The sequence below is a fragment of the Myodes glareolus genome, chromosome 15, assembly GCF_982192425.1.
Source record: "Myodes glareolus chromosome 15, mMyoGla1.1, whole genome shotgun sequence".
NCBI lineage: Eukaryota > Metazoa > Chordata > Mammalia > Rodentia > Cricetidae > Myodes > Myodes glareolus.
Genome location: NC_142040.1, coordinates 68,266,365 through 68,287,086, shown reverse-complemented (window position 1 = coordinate 68,287,086; position 20,722 = coordinate 68,266,365). Strand labels below are relative to the sequence as shown.

The following is a 20,722-nucleotide window of genomic DNA, read 5'->3' as shown; positions in this document are numbered from 1 at the left end:
TATGAATGTCCACTAGGAAATTCTGGTTGATAATCACATTCAAAATACTTCTCTAAGCTTAAAGAAAATTCTCCTGTAGAACACACTCTCTTGTTTCCTTTTAATACACATTTTACCTGGGCAATGGTTCTGTCAGGACACCAGGACCTAATAAGGAGAAGACGTCTGAAGCAGTCAAGAGATTTATCATAGGCATTTGGAAGAGGTTCCTCCTCTGGGTTTTCTTTGTCAAACCAAATTTTCCACAGTTTTTCATTCCTTGATATCTGAAAATACCATCGGGTAAGAAGTGTGTCATGTCACACAAAAACCTTTCAGCAATTGCTCATTGTCATTGTCTATCAAACTTTCTGACCATTCTAGGCACATGTAAGCCATATACTTTCACTACTTTTAAACATTGTATTCCTGGTGTCAAAAGGTCTGGCTGTCTAAGATCAAATACCACTTGCCCCCAAATTGGTCTATGCTAACAGTAGCCTACCACTGACTGCCAAGGTAGAGAGAGCCCTGAGATGCTTTATTTCCCCTCTGCCATTATGGTAACAAATTTATAAAGAAAGAAAAAGCACTGGAGCCTTCTTTTCATTATCTCAAGGAAGACTGATTGACTCCACAAAATTCTCTCATAATCCAGTCTTGCTCATTCATGTTTCCTCATTTCCTAGGACCACTCTTGGCACAAAGGAAGTTTGGGGTCAATATTCTATCAGTCTAAAGTAATTTGAGTGATTGCACCCAATATCATCATCACGTGGTGGATCAGACCCCTGGTACTTGTACGCAACTGGTAAAGCATATGATATAACCATATACCAGACACAGATACCAGGAACAAATACAACACCAGAATTACAGTGACAAACACATCAAAAGTTTCGAGCAAACAAATAAAACCCATGAATTAATAGAATCTTAAGTCCTCTGATAATCACTTTGATTAAAAACCTAAAGTATATTTCCTAGTTTAACCAAAAGAAGAACCTTCCTGGGTTCGTGTTCAGAAAGAACCATGTAAGAATAAAAAATAATCTGTTTCAATCATGAAATTCTGCATATTGGGGCCGGATTTCACACATGTGACATACTATCCAATCCAGGGGAAACTCCTGGATGTATCCTGATAGAAGGATAAACTAGAGTGCACTAATAACTCGAAAATTAATTTATTTTTCCTAAAACAACTAATTATGCATAAATCACAGGTTAGTGATAACAAACATCACCAGTCGTGAGCCAAAGCCATCTGGTAAACTTAAACTATCAAAGTTAAAAACTCATCTCAGGATATTTCTTGGTCAAAACAAGCATCCATAGCCTCTTCACTCTGTTTCTGAATAAAGTCATCTTGTTGTCAATCTTATTTCTCTATGATCATCAGAGAGTGAATAACCTCCTTTTGGTCCTGTTTATTCTCAACTTCCACTATTCCCGCACATACACTGGTGCTGGGCAACTGAATGGTTTAAGAACAGTGACATCTGTGACATCTACAGATCAATAGACAAATGCCAGTATGAGGTCCAGACCTGAATGACTAATTAAGAAGGGACTGGAAGGAAGGGCAGAGGAAGAGGAAGGAGGAAGACGAAGGACAAGAAGGGAAATTTAGTAGACTATGCTGTTCATATTTCTTTCCATTTCTTTTAATTCTCTAAAAAGACCACACTCTGAGACTTATGCATGCATTTAATTATTCTGTCTAATTAGACCCATCAGTTTTTCTATATATAGACCTTTATAATAACATGTAGGCTGAGACAATGCCAATTAAACATCCTGAGCGCACTTCTTCCTACACAACCAGCCTTCAGTGGTGCTGTTGTCTTCAGGCTGTGGAGAAGCTGCAGGAAGGTCAAACACGTACAATACCTTCTAAAACTAACAGTATATGAAAGAAGAATCTCTCCTCCATAAACACTGTAGTGATGAATCTGAAAGCTGCTCTCCATGACAGTACCTTACATACATCCAATGAACATAGTACCTGATCAAGAACGTCTGAAAACTGTCTAAGTTTGCTAAGTTCCACCAAGTTCAGCCAGGACATATCCAGGATCCATTTTGATGGTTTAGGAGGACAAGCTTTAAGATCCAATGAGGCACCACCTTTAAAATTAAATGTAAGAAGTTGCTAGCTTTTCTACTTTTGCTTTAAAACAATTCATTTAGTAAACATTTCTATTTGAAAGTGTCTTACTTTCAATGACTTTACTAGTTTAACATTTATTAAATTCATAGATATAAATCATAGTGAGGAGCACGCTTCAAACCTAAACAAATAAATAGATGATTATAGCAAACTCAAGCACACATGAGCATTAGAGCCTTGGAAACAAACTGATGCTGGATTCTGTTGACCTGGCCAACATCTACTGCAAGTTATCTTATTGGCCTGGAACTCTCCCTCTAAACTTTAAACAATGTGGCCTACATCCTTTGCTATAAATGTATAAACCATGCAGGATTGAGGACATAGCAGGCCACTAAATGAACAGCTCTTCTCAATATTAAAAAAGGCCTTATACTGGTATATGCCAATTTTAAATATATAGTTTATCTACAGATGCTAGGATCACTAAATATATTTGAAGATTTCTTTTCTGGAAGCAATATTCATCCATTTTGACCATATCTTAGGGCCTCCGTCATACTGCTTATATTGGGAAATCTAACAAGAACAAAAATTTCCATTTGGTACTGGTTCCTGTCTTTTTTCTGATAACCTTCCTAAGCACACATAACTTTTAGCATCAAATGATAAAGGACACTTTCAAAATACCATTGCTGCTGCTTAAAAAAATATTAGCAGGCAAAAGTCATAATTTAAGTAAAAGAAACCATTAGGGACTCTTTAAAATGATAAAATAGGTTGTCTAATAAATAACATCCATTAAACTATTCCAGGAGAAAATGTTCTAAACATTATTCACAAAAGGAAAACCAACCTACTGAGTCATCTTAAGACTATTTGTTTGATAAAGCAGGTTATAAACAAATAATGTAAAAGATATTTATTGAGTCATTCTCTACCTAATCCAAATACCATCCTTTTGTCAAATCAATCTTAGTTCATTTATAGTAAGGTAAACAGAGCCTTGAAACTACTTCAATGCAAATATTGACTCATAAAGTAAAAAAGAAATACTTGTTGTCATGCCAGGGAGAAACTGATAATAGCACCATGTTCAATAAATGCTTCACCAATTTCCATGACAAGTACCCATTTTCCATCAAAATCTAGAAAATAAGGTAGTTACCAGTGAGTTAACAAAAGACTATTCTTGGAAATGGTGAGTGAGCCTCATAGGTTTAAGCACTGTTAAGTTGAGAGAGGACAACTATGTTGTAACTGTGTTGCCTGTTCCAAAAATGTAAAATGAAGCACAAGGAATGGGTGTATGTTGGGGAAGAAAAACTATTTTTGATAACTCAATAGCAGATTAAATAGATTCTTTAAGAAACAACTGAGAAAGGAAAATTGGATTCAGCAGAGCTCAGAAAGTCTAAAACTCCAAACATGGTGCCTGCATGGGGTCCTCTGAGTATATATTATGGCTGCTAACTTGGTGTATTGTAGGACTCCTAACAGCTGAAGCTGGTGTATTCCTGACTCTTTTGTCTGCTCTTGGGGTTCTTTTCCTCCTATTGTGTTGCCTTGTCCAGCCTTGATATGAGGACTTTCATCTTGCCTTATTATATCTTGTTTTGTGTTTGTTTTTTATGTCTTGAAAACCTACTCATTTCTGAAGAAGAAATGGAGGGAGAGTGGGTCTGGAGGGTAGGGGAGGCAGGGGAGCAAGGGAAGAGGAAATTGTATTTTGAATGTATTGTATGGGAGAAGAATCTATTTTCAATTTTAAAAAATTCCCAGATGGTCCAGGTTTATGATTTTCTCTTCATTACTTGAAATTCTTTCTTTGGGGAAAAATTGCAAATTTCAAGTTTATCCTAAAACTTTCTTTTAACATGATACATGCTTATAATGAAAAAGTAGCATTTATTCCATGCCATCATAAAATGCTATAGTTAAGTACTTCATATACCACATAAGCCTTGTCATCTTAGAGATGAATAAAAACTATAATGAAGAATGTTACTTTTGTCACAGACTATTTGTATTGCTGTAATAGACTATCTTTACTGGGCAAAAGAATCCTTAAAAATTATAGAAAAAAAATATAGCAACTAAGTTATCATAGCTTTTAAATATGGAGACTCCAAGATCACGACATCCATAGACTTAGTGTCTGATAAGGTCTCAACACTCACTAGTTCAAAGAGCTCTTTATTCCCAACTTAACCTTAAGTGGTGGAGACAATTAGTCTTTCACCAACTGCAAGAAAAATATCCTATGATGAAAGGCAAGAGTGCACTATCAGATGACTATAAATGTAAGTATTTATGGTGCCATTTAATATTGTGCCCATTCATTGGCAATTGATGGCTGATGGGAGAAGGTAGTCATTAGGATTCACCCCCAATAGACTACCCATGTAACACTGCATGGCCCTATACTCATGGACATACAGACAGCACTAAGTGATTTCAGTGGATTTAAAGAGAGTAGTTGAAGTTGGGAGGATAAACTGATGGAGGCTTTTATGGAAGAAGTTGGAGAGAAGGAAATTAGACTTAATATTTTTAAAAAGCATATATTTGGGTATGAAAATCTCTAATTGTGCCAATGGGACATCACCAGCCAAAATCTCCCAGAGACGTAAACCATTACTGGCACTGGAATTTTTATTTACTAGACTATGGAGAACAGTAGAGACACTGTTGCCCATTCCAGGGTTTCTTAGTTATTTATTTTCTATTACTGTGGTAAAATACCATGCCCAATGCAACTTTTAAAAGAGTTTAACTTGGCTTACACTTTCAGAGTATTGGAGTACATGATGGTGGAACTAAGCGAGACCTGAGAGCTCACATTATGAGACACAACCAAAAGGAAGAGAGAGAGACTGGGAATGCAACAAGTTCTTTGAAACCTCAAAGCCTACCCCCAGGGAGACAGTTCTTCTAAGAAGGCCAGGCTTCATAATTTTTCCCAAACAGTTACATCAGCTGGGGACCAAGTATTCAAAAATATGAGATTGTGCAGGTCATTCTTGTTAAAAAAAAAAAAAACCACCAAATAGACACACTCTATTTTAACCTGTTTTATACATGCATATATTTAAGGAAGCTTCTACAGTAGTATGTCTCCACACAAACTTTTGAAAGGTATTTAGTGTTAGTTATTCCTTCTCCACCTTGCCCTCAGCTTAACCCCTTCTAAGCCTTTGTTCCTCTTTAACCTTTTATACCACTATGGTCCATCTCTTCTAGACCCCATAGCCTTGTAACAGTTTCCTGCATATCTATGGATTTTCCAAATTAAAGACACTTATCTGAAGATCTAAATCTAACAACCATGAATGAGAGAAAAATATGTGACATTTGTCTTTCTGAGTCTGGGTTACCTCCTCAGAACATGAAGAAATCAAGCTGGTACTCACCTTGAAGCTTTATCTTTGCTGGCTAGCATTCACAGAACTCAAATGTGCTATGTATGCTACTAGGGAATAAAGGAACCCTTGATGTCACTTTTTTTTATAAACTCTCCATTGGTATTTCAAATCTTTTCAGGTGCCAATCACTGAGAAAGATCTACCCTACTAAGGAATCCATTATAGGCCCAATGTAGAGTTTTAAACTGTCTTTAGGTCTCATATCCTATAATTATCCCTCCCCACCCTCATGGTGTCAATTGTCAGCTTAGCCAGTTGGAGAATCCCGTAAGAGATAAACCTACAGATACACCCATGTCAGGGGACATGTTTAGTCTTCGGGAGTGCCTTTGACAGACTGTGTTGCTTAGGTTAAGAGAGGTGGGCAGACAGACATTAAAAGTGGGGAGCACACCCCCTGAATGTGAGTCCACAGTGGTACAAGGAAGAACAAGTGGTTGAGCACAAACATCCTCTGAGCCCTGCTTTCTGACTGTGGATGTGCTATGCCTGGCTCATTAACTTTCTGTTGCCCTCATTTCCTGCCATGACAGACTGTGTCTCAAATGGTGCACAAATGAGCCCTTTCTCCCTACAGTTTTATTTTTGGGGGGTTGGAGTTGGACCAGAGAATTCTATCACAGCAAAAAAAAAAAAAAAAAAAAAAAAAAAAAGTTAAAACTCATTTCCTCCCATTACTCAAAAGTGCTTGCTAGCTTCCCACATAGTATTTTACTTGCTTAATTACTTTTTCTGTATCCTCTTCCCCACCCCAAAATCAGGCACTCTGCAGGGGGATTTGGTTCAGTAAAATGTCTGTTTGATGCCCTGAGACACAGTTGATCTCCAACAAATATTCATTATTTGATAGATGATCAAACTGAATAATTCATGTAAGTACATCATAAATGAAATGCAAAGCAACTATGATGACTTAGAAAGCAAAATAGAAGATCTGTGAAGAGCATTCGCATCGGCACTGTGCACAGAACTTTCTACTGACCTTTAATGAGGGTGAGAAACTCCTCATGCTTGACTTGGTTCCTCTGGATGTCAATCTTTAGGGTGAGCAACAATGTGAACAAGAATTTGTGCTCCTCGTATAAACCTCGGGCAGCATATTTGAAAACCTCATAGGTCATGTGCTCAATGATATTAGCAATCCTCTTGCTTGTAATTGGGCTCTTGACAGACCTGGAGAAGAAATCCATTAAGACATGACATCATCCCACTGCCCTTTCCAATTGTGTATGGAAATAGCATTTCTGGTGGAGGATAAAAGACTAATTTTTACTTTTACACATCAAGAAAGGGCTCCTAAATCTTAAATAACAAGAATTCTCTCAACGTGAAACAACATAACAGAATTCCTCAGTGTTGTCTAAATCAATTTTACCCACAGGCCATTATTATTCACAACAATGTCTTGGAAATTTTCCCATTTAGTGTAACATGCGAAACCAAAGGAGGCAAATCAGTGGACGAGTGGCCAGCATGGCTTCCTCTGAGCCTAAGATGACAAGTCTGAATGATTTGTTAACACTGTGATAACTACACTAATCTCAGATTTAGGAAAAGAAAACATTCTTACTACCAGGAAAAAGGAGATTCTAATACCATTGTTCTAGTCCCCAGATAAAGAACTCAGTTTGACTTCCGAGAGACAGCCGTACCTGGCTAAGGAAAGGTCAAACAAGCCCAGAAACTGACGAAGCGAAGTCTGATACATCTCATTGACCAAGCGCATCTCAGTGATGAGGAAGTAGAGGATGCTGCCCCGTGTAGCAACTGAAAGACAAAGATCAGAGGTGAACATAGCATAGGAATGGAAGATAAGTGAGCTCTGCAAGTACATCACCCCAATCCATTACTGAAAACAATACTTTGCCTCATCAGTACCGCCTACTGACAATGAGATCGAGAACAAAGCTTATTACTTAGTTCTTACATATAAGGTTTCCATAGTTTATTTGTATTTATCAAATGGTAATAATGACACCAAGACAGTTCTCATTTTAGACTCTCTACACTCCTCATAAGTATAGCTTTCTGTGTTTTATCAGAGTTAGAAAAGAAAAGAGATTTTTAAAAGTTTCCTATTTAACATTTAGCAAAGGATACAGGAGGTCACACAGAAACTTGTTCTGAAGCTCGTGAAGAACCAAGTCTAACCTTGGCATCAAGCTTTCCATGCAAACATCACAAAGATGAGACTGTCCATAAAGCCATGACATAGCTTCAGCTCTTTTTTTTTTTCATGAAAAGGGTAAACAGCAAAAGGAAAGCCAATTGGATATTTACATGTCTAGAGCAAACAATTAACACCCAAACACCAGAAAAATGATTTCCGAAGAAACACATTGTTCCTACATGATATAGAACTAACAGAAAGTCCACGGTATTAATGTCTCAGCTTTCACTAATTTGTAGCAGTGTTTTAATCTCTTGTTTTAAAATAAATTTATGAGTACCTTAGAGATTTTTCAGTTACCATAGACAGTACCTAAAGATTATACCACTGTATACTTTTTCCATTTCTGATTTACTGAACTGCTCAAAAGAAATGGCAGACAGTGTAACTGGCCAGCCCACGCGGCACAGTAATTTATATAATGTCCTTACTTTAATCAGTCGCTCTAATTCTCATTTCTGCCTTGCCCTATTTTCTTGTGACATTTGTCTTCCATTACCAGACTCACCAGGTCGGTACTCCTCCCGGGCTGAGTTAATTTGAATTTCTGTCTCTACAGAAATGTCCAGCTTCTGTGTCACCTCCTCGGCTATCTTTTTGGTATTGCTCAGCACAACAATGAGACTCTCATCCTCCACCAGGGACCCTTGCGTGCTCGTCAGGCGGTAAAGCAAATTATCTTCCAGCTCCTTCATCTTTCTCTTGTTTGCTGTTACATCCTCCATAAGATGAGTTCTCTCTTTCTCCAGTTCCTGTTAATTTACATAAATGTGTTTTCATTATAACAGAACCTCTCTTTTGAGGGCATTCCTTAAAATGTGACCCTCTCTGCCTGCTATCAGCTTCAGTAATGTACTGCTTCTATCTTACTTGACTAAAAGACAAAAACATGTACATCAAAAAGCAAAGAAAATAGGCAGAAAATAATATCTAGTATATTCAAATATATACATTTGGTTACATTATATAATATATATGTACTACAAATACCTCTATTCTCATTTGTGTTCTTTAAGTCAGCATTTTAGTGGTTTTGTGATTATATACAGAGGAAAGCCAAATTTGAAGACAAACATATAGATCACTATTTAAACATAATTAGTTCTGTTACCTTCTTTGAAAGAATTCTGCTGCTTTAGTAAGATTATCTCTAGCTTATAGGTTGAAATTGTACTCTCTTCTCAGGGGAAACAACTCTGTGTAATCAGGCAAGTAATCTATCTCTGTATACATATCATTATATATGTATATATTGTAGGAGGCTGCTTGTTTGTTTCCGGCTGCCATACTCAAAATAACCACACAGAAACTATATTATTTAAATCACAGCTTGGCCAATGACCTAAGTGTATATCCGGCTAACTTTTATATCTGAAATTAGCCCATTTCTATTAATCTGTATACCACCATGTGGCTGTGGCTTACTAGGTAAAGTTCCGTCCAGCATCTGTCTCCTGCAATAGCTACATGGCATCTTACTGACTCTGCCTCCTCTCTCTCTCTCTCTCTATATATATATATATATATATAGATAGATAGATAGATAGATAGATAGATATAGATATATATAGATAGATAGATAGATAGATATAGATAGATAGATATCTTTTAGTCTGGCTATATTCTGTTAAGCTTTTGGCCAAAAGCAGCTTCTTTATTAACCAATGACAATAAAATATATTCATACCATACAAAGGAGAATCCCACATGTATATATGATACAAGTGCAAGGGTGGCCTAGACTACATGGTAAGAATCTTTCTGAAACAATAGCAAAATAATTTTCTTTTCATTTGAAAACTTTTCTTGACCTGAAAAGGTACTATTCTCTGCCCCCCAAAATTAAGAATATAATGTTGGGTGGGGTAGTCAATGGGTAGCATGTTTTCTTAAAATGCATAAAGTCCTGGGTTCAAATCTCAGCACCCTCAAAACCAGGTATAAGTGCATGTCCATAGTCTCAGAACTCAGGAGGTTCAAAGAGTTCAAAGTTCAAGGTCATGCTCACAAAGCAACTTTGAAGCCAGCCTGTGCTACTAAAAACCTTATCTGAAAATATATCTATATCTCTATGTTTTTAGAGATAGGTAGATAGATGATAGACAGCTAGATAGACAGATGGATGGATGTACACACATACATGAATATGTATGCATATTATATAGGTACATATATACATATGTTTTCAGGGACCATCATGTAAAAGTGAACAGAAAGATTATAACAGCCAGATGTGAAACCGTGACTTATGGACACAGCAAGATTCCTGTATTTGTGAACTACAACAACTATAGCTGTCAGCCCAAGATCGACACAGGATTAAGCCAATCCACAAATTCACATCCCGGGATGGGATGAGAACATACTCATGAAATCACAGTCTTAGATGAGAAGCTATGTTAGTTCATGGCTTCTTGGGGAGGAAGGGTCGGTTTTCATGAAGGGTGTGGTTGATCATTCTCCAGGGGATGGTCCAATATTCAGGAGTACATGGGAAGCACAAATTGAATATATGAATTATTAAATTTAAAAAAGAAAGAAAAAACATAAATTTGGTGGTTGAGGTACACCTGGACAAAGTTAAGAGGAGAAATTGGGTAGAATATGATCAAAATACGTTTTATAAAATTTTCAAAGGATTAGGTATATACTGTATACTATATAGGAATATATATATATATATATATATATATATATATTCCTCTGAGATACCAGTTTTATTGTTTAGGCCTCATAGTTCAGAAGAGCAATACTCTGGGAGATTATTGTCAATGGTGTTTCTTTCCTTGGAAGCTCAGAGAGCAAAAGGAAGCAATGCACTTGACACTGAGCCAGCCACAGGAGTATGACGCTCAGAGGCAAAGGACAGCAGAGAAAATATACTGATGCTAAGATAAGCTATGCATGAAGGTGAAGAACTTATGCCAAAGACTTTGAGGCTAAAGAAAATAATCAAAAAATGGAAAGGACGGTAAGTAAATAGTACTTGTAACTGGTAAAAGAAACGAGTATCCCTGATTTTACTTGAAAAGCCTAAATACAGTGCCAATTAATGATGTGACTAAATGTAACAAGATATAATTCCTCATAACTGCAATGAAGGAAAACCCAGGGTTAAATGTGAGATCAGCACCAAAATCACATTGACAGCCTTTCTCAGTTCAGAACGTGACTCACGTCAGCTACAAGTCTATCTACACTGTGCGATGCTCAGATTACTAGGGAAGCATCAGAAAAGAGCATTTCACCAGTAGGTACTCAGGATGCCCTCGGCATCCAAATTCTACTCCCTGCTGAAAGAGGTCTAAGTCTATGCAGCTATAAACCCTATGGAATAATCTTACATAATGGAGGTAGTAGTTAATTACTGGATGGTGTTATCTTCTGTCTCTTGGGATCAAGTGCTCATACAAACCTCAGGGGAGAAAAAGTCATATCTACAAGAAAAGGTCTTATTAACCAATATTCAAGTCCCTTCACTTTTATGGGTAATATTATTCTTCATTTCTAGAATTTATCTTATGATTGTGAGAAAGGAAACACACAGCAGTCTGCAAATTATGCTTTGTTTTGTTCACCTTCAATATGCTAATCACTCAGCTGGGGATGTCCTTCAGTTAATTAAGTATCACTTCCTTACCACACACAATGTCCTGGCTTTGATCCTTAGCATTGAAAATAAAAAATAGATGATAAAAGAAGACAGACAGTCAAAGAGAAGAGAGGCAGATAGACAGATGACAGATAGATACACAGATAGATAGACATAGATATAATAGGTAGATAGATGGCACACAGTTCATAGGCAGGTATATAGGAAATTGACTGATGAAATGTGACAGATAGATAGATAGATAGACAGACAGACAGATAATTGTTGGTAGATGGTACATAGTTGCAGGTAGATAGGAAATTGATGAGATACTCAAAATAGGTAGATAGATGATAGAGAAAGAAAGAGGTGATAGCTAGAGAGATGACAATAGTGACATAAAGATAGATATTGGTAGATGGATAGATGATGCATAGGTAGGTGATAGATCGATAGATAGATTGATACATATGTAATATATAGGCAACTTCCAAACTGTGTCCCAGCTTCTTGTCAGTCCCTCATTGTATAACTTTTCAGTGTCTCCACTTGAGACTTCAAAGAAATAATTGCTTCTTAGCACTGTCAGCAAAACGGAGCTCTAATCTGAAACTCTGCCCAACATCAGCCTTCTTCATCCCAGCAAGTGGAACTCCAGACTTCAGCTTCTCAAGCCAAGGCTTTTGAGTATCCACTTTTTTAAAGGGGGGTAGTAGTACTAGTAGTAGTAGCAGAAGTAGTAGCAGTAGGTGTGTGTTGGGGTGTGTGTGTGTGGTGTGTATATGGGGTGTGTGTGTGCCCCTGTATGAATGTAGAGATCAGAGGACAATTATAGAGTTGGTTCTTTTCTTTCATTTTTAAGTGGGTTCCAAGGATTGAAGGAGGAGCTCCCAGCTTGCCCACCAAGCCCCTTTACTGACTGAGTCATCTCACAGCCCCCCAGAATACATTATGGTTGCTTCCTTTTCCCAGATTCCACAACGAATTAACGATCAAAGCCTACCATCCCTACATCAGAATCTAATCTTTCCTCACTGACCACTACTCTGGTCTAAACTCCTAAGTGAGAAGTTCCCACATCTGGGCACATTTGAATCAGGTGGGAGGCTTGGTTAGCAGATCTGCAGCAGGGTCCAGGATCTGGAATTCTAACATATTCTGAAACAGTGGGATACAGCTGATCTCAATATAGGACTCTGAGACCTGTTATATCAAACACATGCTTCATTCTTCTCATGAGACCTCTGCACTGGCTACTGATTTATCAGATTTATTCTTCCCACAAAGTTAATCCTCTTCCCTTCTACAAGTCTTTCCTAAATGCACCTTCTCAATGAGGTTCACTCCCTCCCACCACTTGGCTCCCCAGTTCTCTATCATGTGAGGCTTAGTATTTATTTATTTTGAGAACATGTTAACACCTTCTAACAAACATGAATGCTTATGTATATGCTATTCCTTTAGGAGAGTTGGAAGTGTGATTTGTTGGTTTTGGTTTGGTCTGTTTCAGTCATTTATTAAAATCCTCCAATGCTGACAGTGATGCCTGGTACCTCGTGTACACGCCATTAATATCATGGAACAAATGATCAGGTGCTGTGTCCCTAACAGGTAGACTGAACCATAAAGTGAGCTGAAAACTCTAATCTCTGTGCTGCAAATACAAACATGAACATTCTCTCTCTCTCTCTCTACAAACCACAAAGTTAAAAATAAGGGCTGTTGTGAAAAAAACTGCATAAGAGCAAACAGCAAAGACTACTGACTCTACGTTATATTTAGGCCCAAGGATTCCATTGAGCAGTTTTGGTGGGAAGGGCCAAACCAAAACTCATGGTCTGAGCCCAGTGAGCCAGTTACCAGGTCAGAATAGAAAAGAAACCCGTCTTTAAGCAAAGTGTAGGTCCAGAAAGCCTACACGTCCACTGTTTTTAATTTGCTGAGCTGTGGCCACTCAAGGGAAACACACTCCCTCCATCACTGCTGCCATCTGCTGTGCCACATTTGAAACATCCTTAGTCATTGCTTCCATTCATTTATTCACTAAATGAGAATTTCAAACCAGGAAATATAGAAATTAGTGCAAACAGGTGACATTTGCGGGCTGCTCTAGCGCTGCTTTCCGTCAGCAGTTTTCAGACAACCCTGCCTTTTGTGGCATCAGTAGGAAACAAAGTGGTGATAAGTCACAAAACATTTAAATGTGTAAAGATCACAAAATATGGCATCTGACCTCCTAGAGGGAGATGCCGTGAAATCTTTACCTATATCAGATTCAGAAAGGAACCTAGGATTGCAGAAAGACACATACCCGGATGGTTATCTGCATCACAGAGACCATTTTATGATATCACACAAGCCTTGGGACTTTTACCCATAAAATGTTCATGAAACTAGCACAGAAGGATGGTACAGGCATCCTGTAGCTAACACAGGAACTGCATGGCTGCACAGGCTATCTCTCCTTCTTCTAGAAATATGTCTATTTCTATTCAAAATAGCAAGCAGACTTTTTCTTAATATGCAGAATAGGTCAGAAAAATGTTTATCCTTCTGTATATGTGCCTGTCTTTATATCTATCAAAATATATTGGTTTGCCAAAAAATATTCTCTTTGATGAGGAAGATTTATAGACAAAATTATTTTGATTCACTTTGGGACACCTTAGTTGAAAAATACTATTTCCTTGAATATCTGAAGTCAATTTATAATCCTGTGTTCCTAAAGCACATAAAGATGACTCATTTAAATGCAGTGACTATATTATGGCAAATGGCTCAGGAAAAAAAAATAAAATAGATCAGCTCAGACCCTGATTCACAACCCAGACTGAGAAATCTCAGTCACATGAGAAAATTCAGAGATACTATATGGTGGGAAGAAGAGATATTGGGGAAAGGAGAATCTCTCTGATAAAAACAGACAATGTTAATCTATGCACAGTCAGTCATGGGACTGGAAAGACAGTTTAGCCAGGAGGTGCTCACTTGACTTCAGTCTCCAGCACCCATATAGAAAAGCCAGGCATGATGTTGGATTTCCTCCTTTATATGCCTTGTTTTTTATTGGTTGATGGATATAGTTTTCAGAAATTTAAGCTAATGGCTTAGCAGAGTAAAGCCAAGTGGGAAATCCAAACAAAGATACAGAGAGAGAGTAGGCAGAGTCAAGGAGACACCATGTAGCTGCCGAAGGAATAGCATGCCACACGTGTAAGCCACAGCCTCATGGCAATCCACAGATTAATAGAAATGGGTTGATCTAATAGTTAGAGCTAGCTAATGAGAAGTCTAAGACATTGGCCAAACAGTGTAACTGATAATAAGCTTCAGAATGGCTATTTCATAAGTGGCTGTGGGAACTAGCAAGACCCAGTGGGTAGAGAGAAATCAGTACAGTGGGACCAGGCAAAACAGAGAAAAGCCTTCTGTTTACACCAGGTGTGTGGCATGAGCCTGTATTTCTAATGCTGGCAAGTTGGAGAGGAGGGGATCCTAAGGCCCATTGGCCTGACAGCCTCACCTAGCTGGTAAGTATGAGGCCATTAGGAGACTAGGTCTTACAGAACATAGTGGATGGTGCATAGGAGCAACACTGGAGTTTGACCACACACACACACAGGCTTGTGTATGCATACTTGTACACACATACACACACACACACACACTCACTCACTCACATAAGTCCATCAAGTCATTTCTTTTATCTTTACATTTTATTTTGGCAAAGCTAAGGAAAAGATAACTATAATTAATATATTGATGTACATAGTAAGATCATCCCCTGGTGCTGAAAACATAAATACAAGTAAATAGACTGTCATGCTACCCTGACCATGATGCTTGAAAAAACTGTTCATTGTGAGCATGTGTCCTGCCAATGATACGTTAGTAAGGGGATGATTTTCTCAAGAAGAGAGAAACACTAACTATCCCTGGACCCACACTTATTTTTGTAAGGCTGATGAAAGTCTCTAAGAATCTGAAATCACCCCTTGATACTGTAAGCCTCCCCTGCCACTGAAGCTGGGTACTGGTGGTTTTGTTTTTGTTTTTGCTTTGTTTTATTGCAGCCAGCATCAGCCAGACCAAATTGTTTCTTCCAGGGAAATTGTATTTGTCTCAACACGATATAAGAAAACCGAAGACAATTACATTATGCAACCTGTCACCAAGACTACAGGTGACATCAGAGCCTAGGGCTGCTGTGCTGGATGCTGGCCCAAAAGACTCTTGGGATTTCATATGCTCAACAGTACATTCTGGTGATTCAAACCCAATCTTTACTGACGTACCAGGGTGGCATTGCTGCATCTCTCCAATCACCTCCTAAAAAGTAACAGGTATGCAATGAAGGTTGTTATTTCCTCAACAGTCACTCTGCCAGTGACTAACACTGGTTCCTCTCACAGTGAGTTTAACTGCCCATATGGACTTGTGAAGCTGGGTTAAAGGCTCCTCAAGCAAGTTCTGAACTCATGCATTTCATTCAAATATTGTAATTAAAAACACAGTGAGAGATGGGGGAGAGAGAGGAGGAAGAAGAGACAGATATTTTCCCTTTCCCTTCCAGCTGTAGAGTTCAGAAGAGTAAGCCTGATACAGCATGCAGAGATCATACAGACAGGAGGAGGTGAAGAGTCAAGAAATTTGCCAATGATCTTAACCTAATAAATCTTCGGGTCAGTATAGCATGGGCCATAAAGTAAAAGAACCTCACTGCTATCGAACCCATGAGAAAGTCAATAGCATCCTCAGCCTCACCGTGGTAGTCTCATTAAAGCCTTCTACATCTCGTTGCTTAAGCTTCACATGCTTCCCTGAGGAAATGCTTACTCCGAAAAGGGGAGTTTATAAATTATGAGTCATTTTTCGTTATAACTGAGCACTAAGCTAGTTATACCCTCGCACACACACACAAAAAAAAATAGTAGCAAAGGAAGCCAACACTGGGCTTCATTAAGTCAGTGGCTGTTCTGGCTAGCTTTGGCTATTATCTTAACACAACTTAGAGTCATCTGAAAGGAGAGCCTTAGTTTAAGAATTGTCTAGATCACACTGGCCTATAGACATATCTATGCGGGATCATCTTGACTATTAACTGATATGGGAGGTAGTGCATGTTCACACTGTGGGTAGTCCTATTTCTAGGCGGGTGGTCTTGAATTGCATACAGCGTCTACCTGAGTATAAGCTGAGTCAGCAAGCAGCATCCCCCCAGTATCTTCTGTCCTTCTTTGGCTGTGAAGTCAGTTCTTTTCTCAGAGCTAATAATGTGTGGAATAGCAAGCAGGCTTGCCCTCAAGTTCCTACTTTGAGTTCCTGCTCTGACATCCCTAAACAATGGACTGTGCTGTAGAATTCTAAGCTGAGAAGAAACCTTTCTTCCCCCCACTGTTTTTGGTCAAAGTATTTGTCCCAACAACAGAGATCAACCCAGAACAGTAGAGTTTAGAGGCTACATGAGTTCTTCTTCATTTTGTGCTCAATTTATTTGTGGGAGGAAGCATGTATCACACACACATGTGGAGTTCAACTTGCAGGAGTTGGTTCGTAAGTTCCACCATGTGTGTAATAGGAACAAATTCAGGTCAACACACCTGACACCAGCAGCCTTGACACACTAAACCAACTCAACCGCCACACAGCTATGAAAGTTTTACACCAGGCTCATCAGGTACACACACATGGAACTCTTTTAGATACAGGACAAGACTGGGTGACCAGAGAGATGGCTCAGTGTCTAAGAAAGAATGATGCTCTTGCAGAAGACCCAGGTTCAGGCCCCAGCACTCATGCTAGGTGGTAACAACTGCCTGCAACTCTATTTCTAGAAGATCTGACATCCTTTTATGGTGCTGCAGGCATCTACATGCATGGGGTACATATCAATGCACAGAGGAAAAGTGTGTGTTTATACACTCACATAAATAAAAATCAGATAAACAAAAACTGAGGTTGCTTATGGCCCAAGAACAGAGTTTACATCTTTTATTCTAAGAAGAATCATAACAAAATGAAAGTAGACAAGAAAACTGAAGATAAATGGGTAAATAGAATTCACAAAACAAGAAGTTTTTCATAGAAACAAAACAGTTGAAGAACAGAATAACAAAACAAAATGATAACTATATTCTCAGAGTTACATTGTTGATTTCGAGAAAGTTATCAGCAGTGCTGTGTATAATTTACGAAAATCTATAAAGCATGTGTGTAGGGATGCAGCACACAACACCTGTCTGCATTCTATGCATTACCATACAGTTCACGAGCTTCGGGCAAGGGGCTGGAGGTTGAAACACACAAAAACACACAGACAGAGAGACACGGACCTCTAGTCACTGGTAAGAAGCCTTAAATTTAATAGCACCACGGAGGCTTATATACCCAACAGTCAAGTGGGCCAACAGGTGAAAACCTTATCCTCTGATCAAGGCCAAGGAAACATGTGCTTGTGAAGCAGAGCTGGTAAACAACTTTGACACAGCTTTTAGTAACTCAAATCAGGAGGAAAGTAAAGATCTCTAGCAGGGAAGAGCAGCTCGAGGCCAGGACTCCAAATGGTCCCAACATAGATGATTTTGTAAAGTGACTGCCACAAAATCATGGAAACCTAAATTGGGAACCCAAGGATGCATGTGAAAAGCTGGTCACTGTGGCGTGTGCCTGCATCCCCAGCCCTGGGGGATGTGGTGCGGAAACAGGTAAATCACTGAAGCTAACTGGCCAGCAGAGCTGTCTTAACCAGCTCCAGACTTAGTGAAAGGTCACATCTTAAAAAATAAAGGTGGTGTAACTGGAAAGATGGTTTTAGACCTAAGAGGCAGCCCTTGTCCTCACAGAGGAGCCAGGTTCATTTCCCAGCACCCATATGACAGCTCACAACCCTCTATAACACCAGTTCCAAAAGATCCAATGACTTCTTCAGACCTCCACAGGCACCAACACGTATGTGGTGCACAGATACTCATGCAGGCAAAGCACATATAAAAATTATTATTATTACAATCATTATCATTATTGTTATTATATGGTGATGATGATAAAAGTTTAAATTAAAAATGTAAGGAGAAATACCCAGTGTCAATCTCTGACCTCTACACACATTTGCACATATATATATATATATACATGCACATGTACACAACACAACCCAGTACATGCATGCAAAGAAATACATATGTAGATAATTGGCTAATACTTTTCCTTACATGGAAAAAGAAAATACTGAAGAATTAAAGTGAATTTAGGATTACAGATTAGTGGTTTCTAAAGCAATGCCAATGTTATAACTAAGATTCAGGACACAAGGAAACTGCAGAGATAAAGGAGGAATTAATTAAATTGCTGCTTTAATATTATTTTTCTCAATTTAAGACAGTGCAAAAACAGAGTTGGCCTTGATCCCCCACCTGTTTCTCCATGAGGATGACTCTCCCAAGTAACTGATCCTCCAAGCCTCTCACAGTGACTGTGAAGTCAATGATGGAGGTCCGAGCACTTATTTCTGGGGTGTAGGCTGGATTCGGCAGCTTGGTAGTAATGTAGAGTTTAAAGCCATCCATGACATCTACTTCCTTGTCACCAACTTTCACCTTTATTTAAAAAGAAAGTTAAACAGCAGAGAGATACACCTGAGTCCTTTTCATATTACATCAGTTCTTGATTGGATCGATTTGCTACACTAGAGGGGATCCCAGGTGTCCACAGGGATGTCCCCAGCTAGGTCCTTAAGCAGCAGAGGAGAGGGTGCCTGAACTGGCCTTGCCCCACCATCACACTGATGATTATCTTGAATATCACCATAGAATCTTCGTCTGGAGATGGATGGAAATAGAGACAGAGACCCTCATCAGAGCAACGGACTGAGCTCCCAAGGTCCAGTTGAAGAGCAGAAGGAGGAGGGAAAAGACAAGCAAGGAATTCAGGACCGCGAGGGATTGGTCCACCCACTGAGACAGTGTGCCTGATCTAATGGGAGCTCACCAAATCCAGCTGGACTGGGACTGAACGAGCATGTTGATCAAATTGGACTACTGAATGTGACTGTCAATGGGGGCAAACTGAGAAGCCATCGATAATGGTACTAGGACCTGTTTCTATTGCATGTACTGGCTTTTTGAGATCCTAGTCTATTTGGATGCACACCTTTCTAGGCCTGGATGGAGGGAGGAGGGCCTTGGACTTCCCACAGGGCAAGGCACCCTGCCCTTTCTTAAGGAGGGAGGGAGAGGGAGGAGAGGGACTGGTGAAGCAGGAGGGAAATGGGAGGAGGGAAGGAAGTGTAAATTTTAGAATGGAAAAATAAAAAGACAAGGGAAAAAAGCAAAACAAAAAAGAAACTATGACTAGGTATGTCAAGATCCTACTAAGACAGCTGAGGAGAGGCCAGAAGGGAAGGAGGAAGGGACAAAAGGAAAGAAAAGAGGAGGTAGCTAAGATTTCTAATCCTACCATGTAATAGGCAAATAATTTGTTGTCAAAAGTGTTGTGAGAAAGCCAAGGAACTAAGAAAAAGCTAACCCACAATTTGCTCCGAGCTGGAGAATAATGGGAAGGTTTGCTACTCACAAACTGAGGTTTTGGAAGTCCCACAGCAAGGCCCAAAAATAGCATGAGAAAGCAGGGTGGGGCATTTTTTATAAAGTTTATGGCAGGCAAGGGATGGGGCCAGGATGAAGACTCAGGGGACACACATGTGGCTTCAATTTCTAACCAGTCATGTAACAGAGTTCAAGGATTTCATAAGTGTGCCCATATCAGAACAAAGGGGAGAGAACATGAAGATTCTTAAAGACTTCAGTAGTCAAAGATAAAATAGAATCCATTTCTTTGTTACAGAAGTAAAAGAGACAAACATGAAAGGATTGTTCTTCATTGACTTAGTCTCAACTCAAGAAGAGCAGAAAAGTAGCCCTCCCCACCCCAACCAACTCCAATTGCTGCCTCTTGAGAAAACTGTGTCTCATCTACTGGGATGCAATATGCTCTACACATTGCTACCAATGGGTTTAGCCTACCTTAAAGGTAGATCCAGACTTAATGAAGTTTTTCTCCAAAACATTGTCCAGAGCAGGATCAAGTTCCTCCCCAACATCTTCTATAAGTAGTGGCCGTCCAAGGGAAAGGCTGTCCTCCAGATGGTTTCTAAAGTACTTATGGGTTAGAGATGTAGTCTACAAATGGGATGGGATCACAAGGTTACTCTGGAAGGACAAGCTTACGCTGCATAGACAGTGATGTCATGTGAACTCTGAACACTCTGCCACGGGAAACAACCAAGGACTTCGGAAGCCTTGGCATTGAAACCATGCTACGTGAATTAATGTGGAAAGCTTAAGTGTTTGCATGTTGCCTTTAGTAGTCAAACTGCATCCCCGGCCCTGAATCTGCTGAAGGTTGTGTGGGACATCTCTGCTTCTTTCTATCCCTGTTGATGGACA

General features: G+C 39.1%; 1 protein-coding gene across 1 annotated transcript in view; it reads right to left on the bottom strand.

The window, feature by feature from the left end:
• Dnah5 (dynein axonemal heavy chain 5) overlaps nt 1-20,722 on the bottom strand; it is a 287,252-nt gene that overhangs the window by 32,542 nt on the left and 233,988 nt on the right. Inside the window, exons 65-71 of the mRNA XM_087897036.1 lie at nt 20,300-20,455; nt 18,692-18,874; nt 8,196-8,439; nt 7,170-7,284; nt 6,500-6,690; nt 1,988-2,109; nt 117-266 (exon numbers count right to left, since the gene is read on the bottom strand). Of these exons, the coding sequence (XP_087753162.1) occupies nt 117-266; nt 1,988-2,109; nt 6,500-6,690; nt 7,170-7,284; nt 8,196-8,439; nt 18,692-18,874; nt 20,300-20,455 (1,161 nt within the window). The remainder of the gene's footprint in view (nt 1-116; nt 267-1,987; nt 2,110-6,499; nt 6,691-7,169; nt 7,285-8,195; nt 8,440-18,691; nt 18,875-20,299; nt 20,456-20,722) is intronic.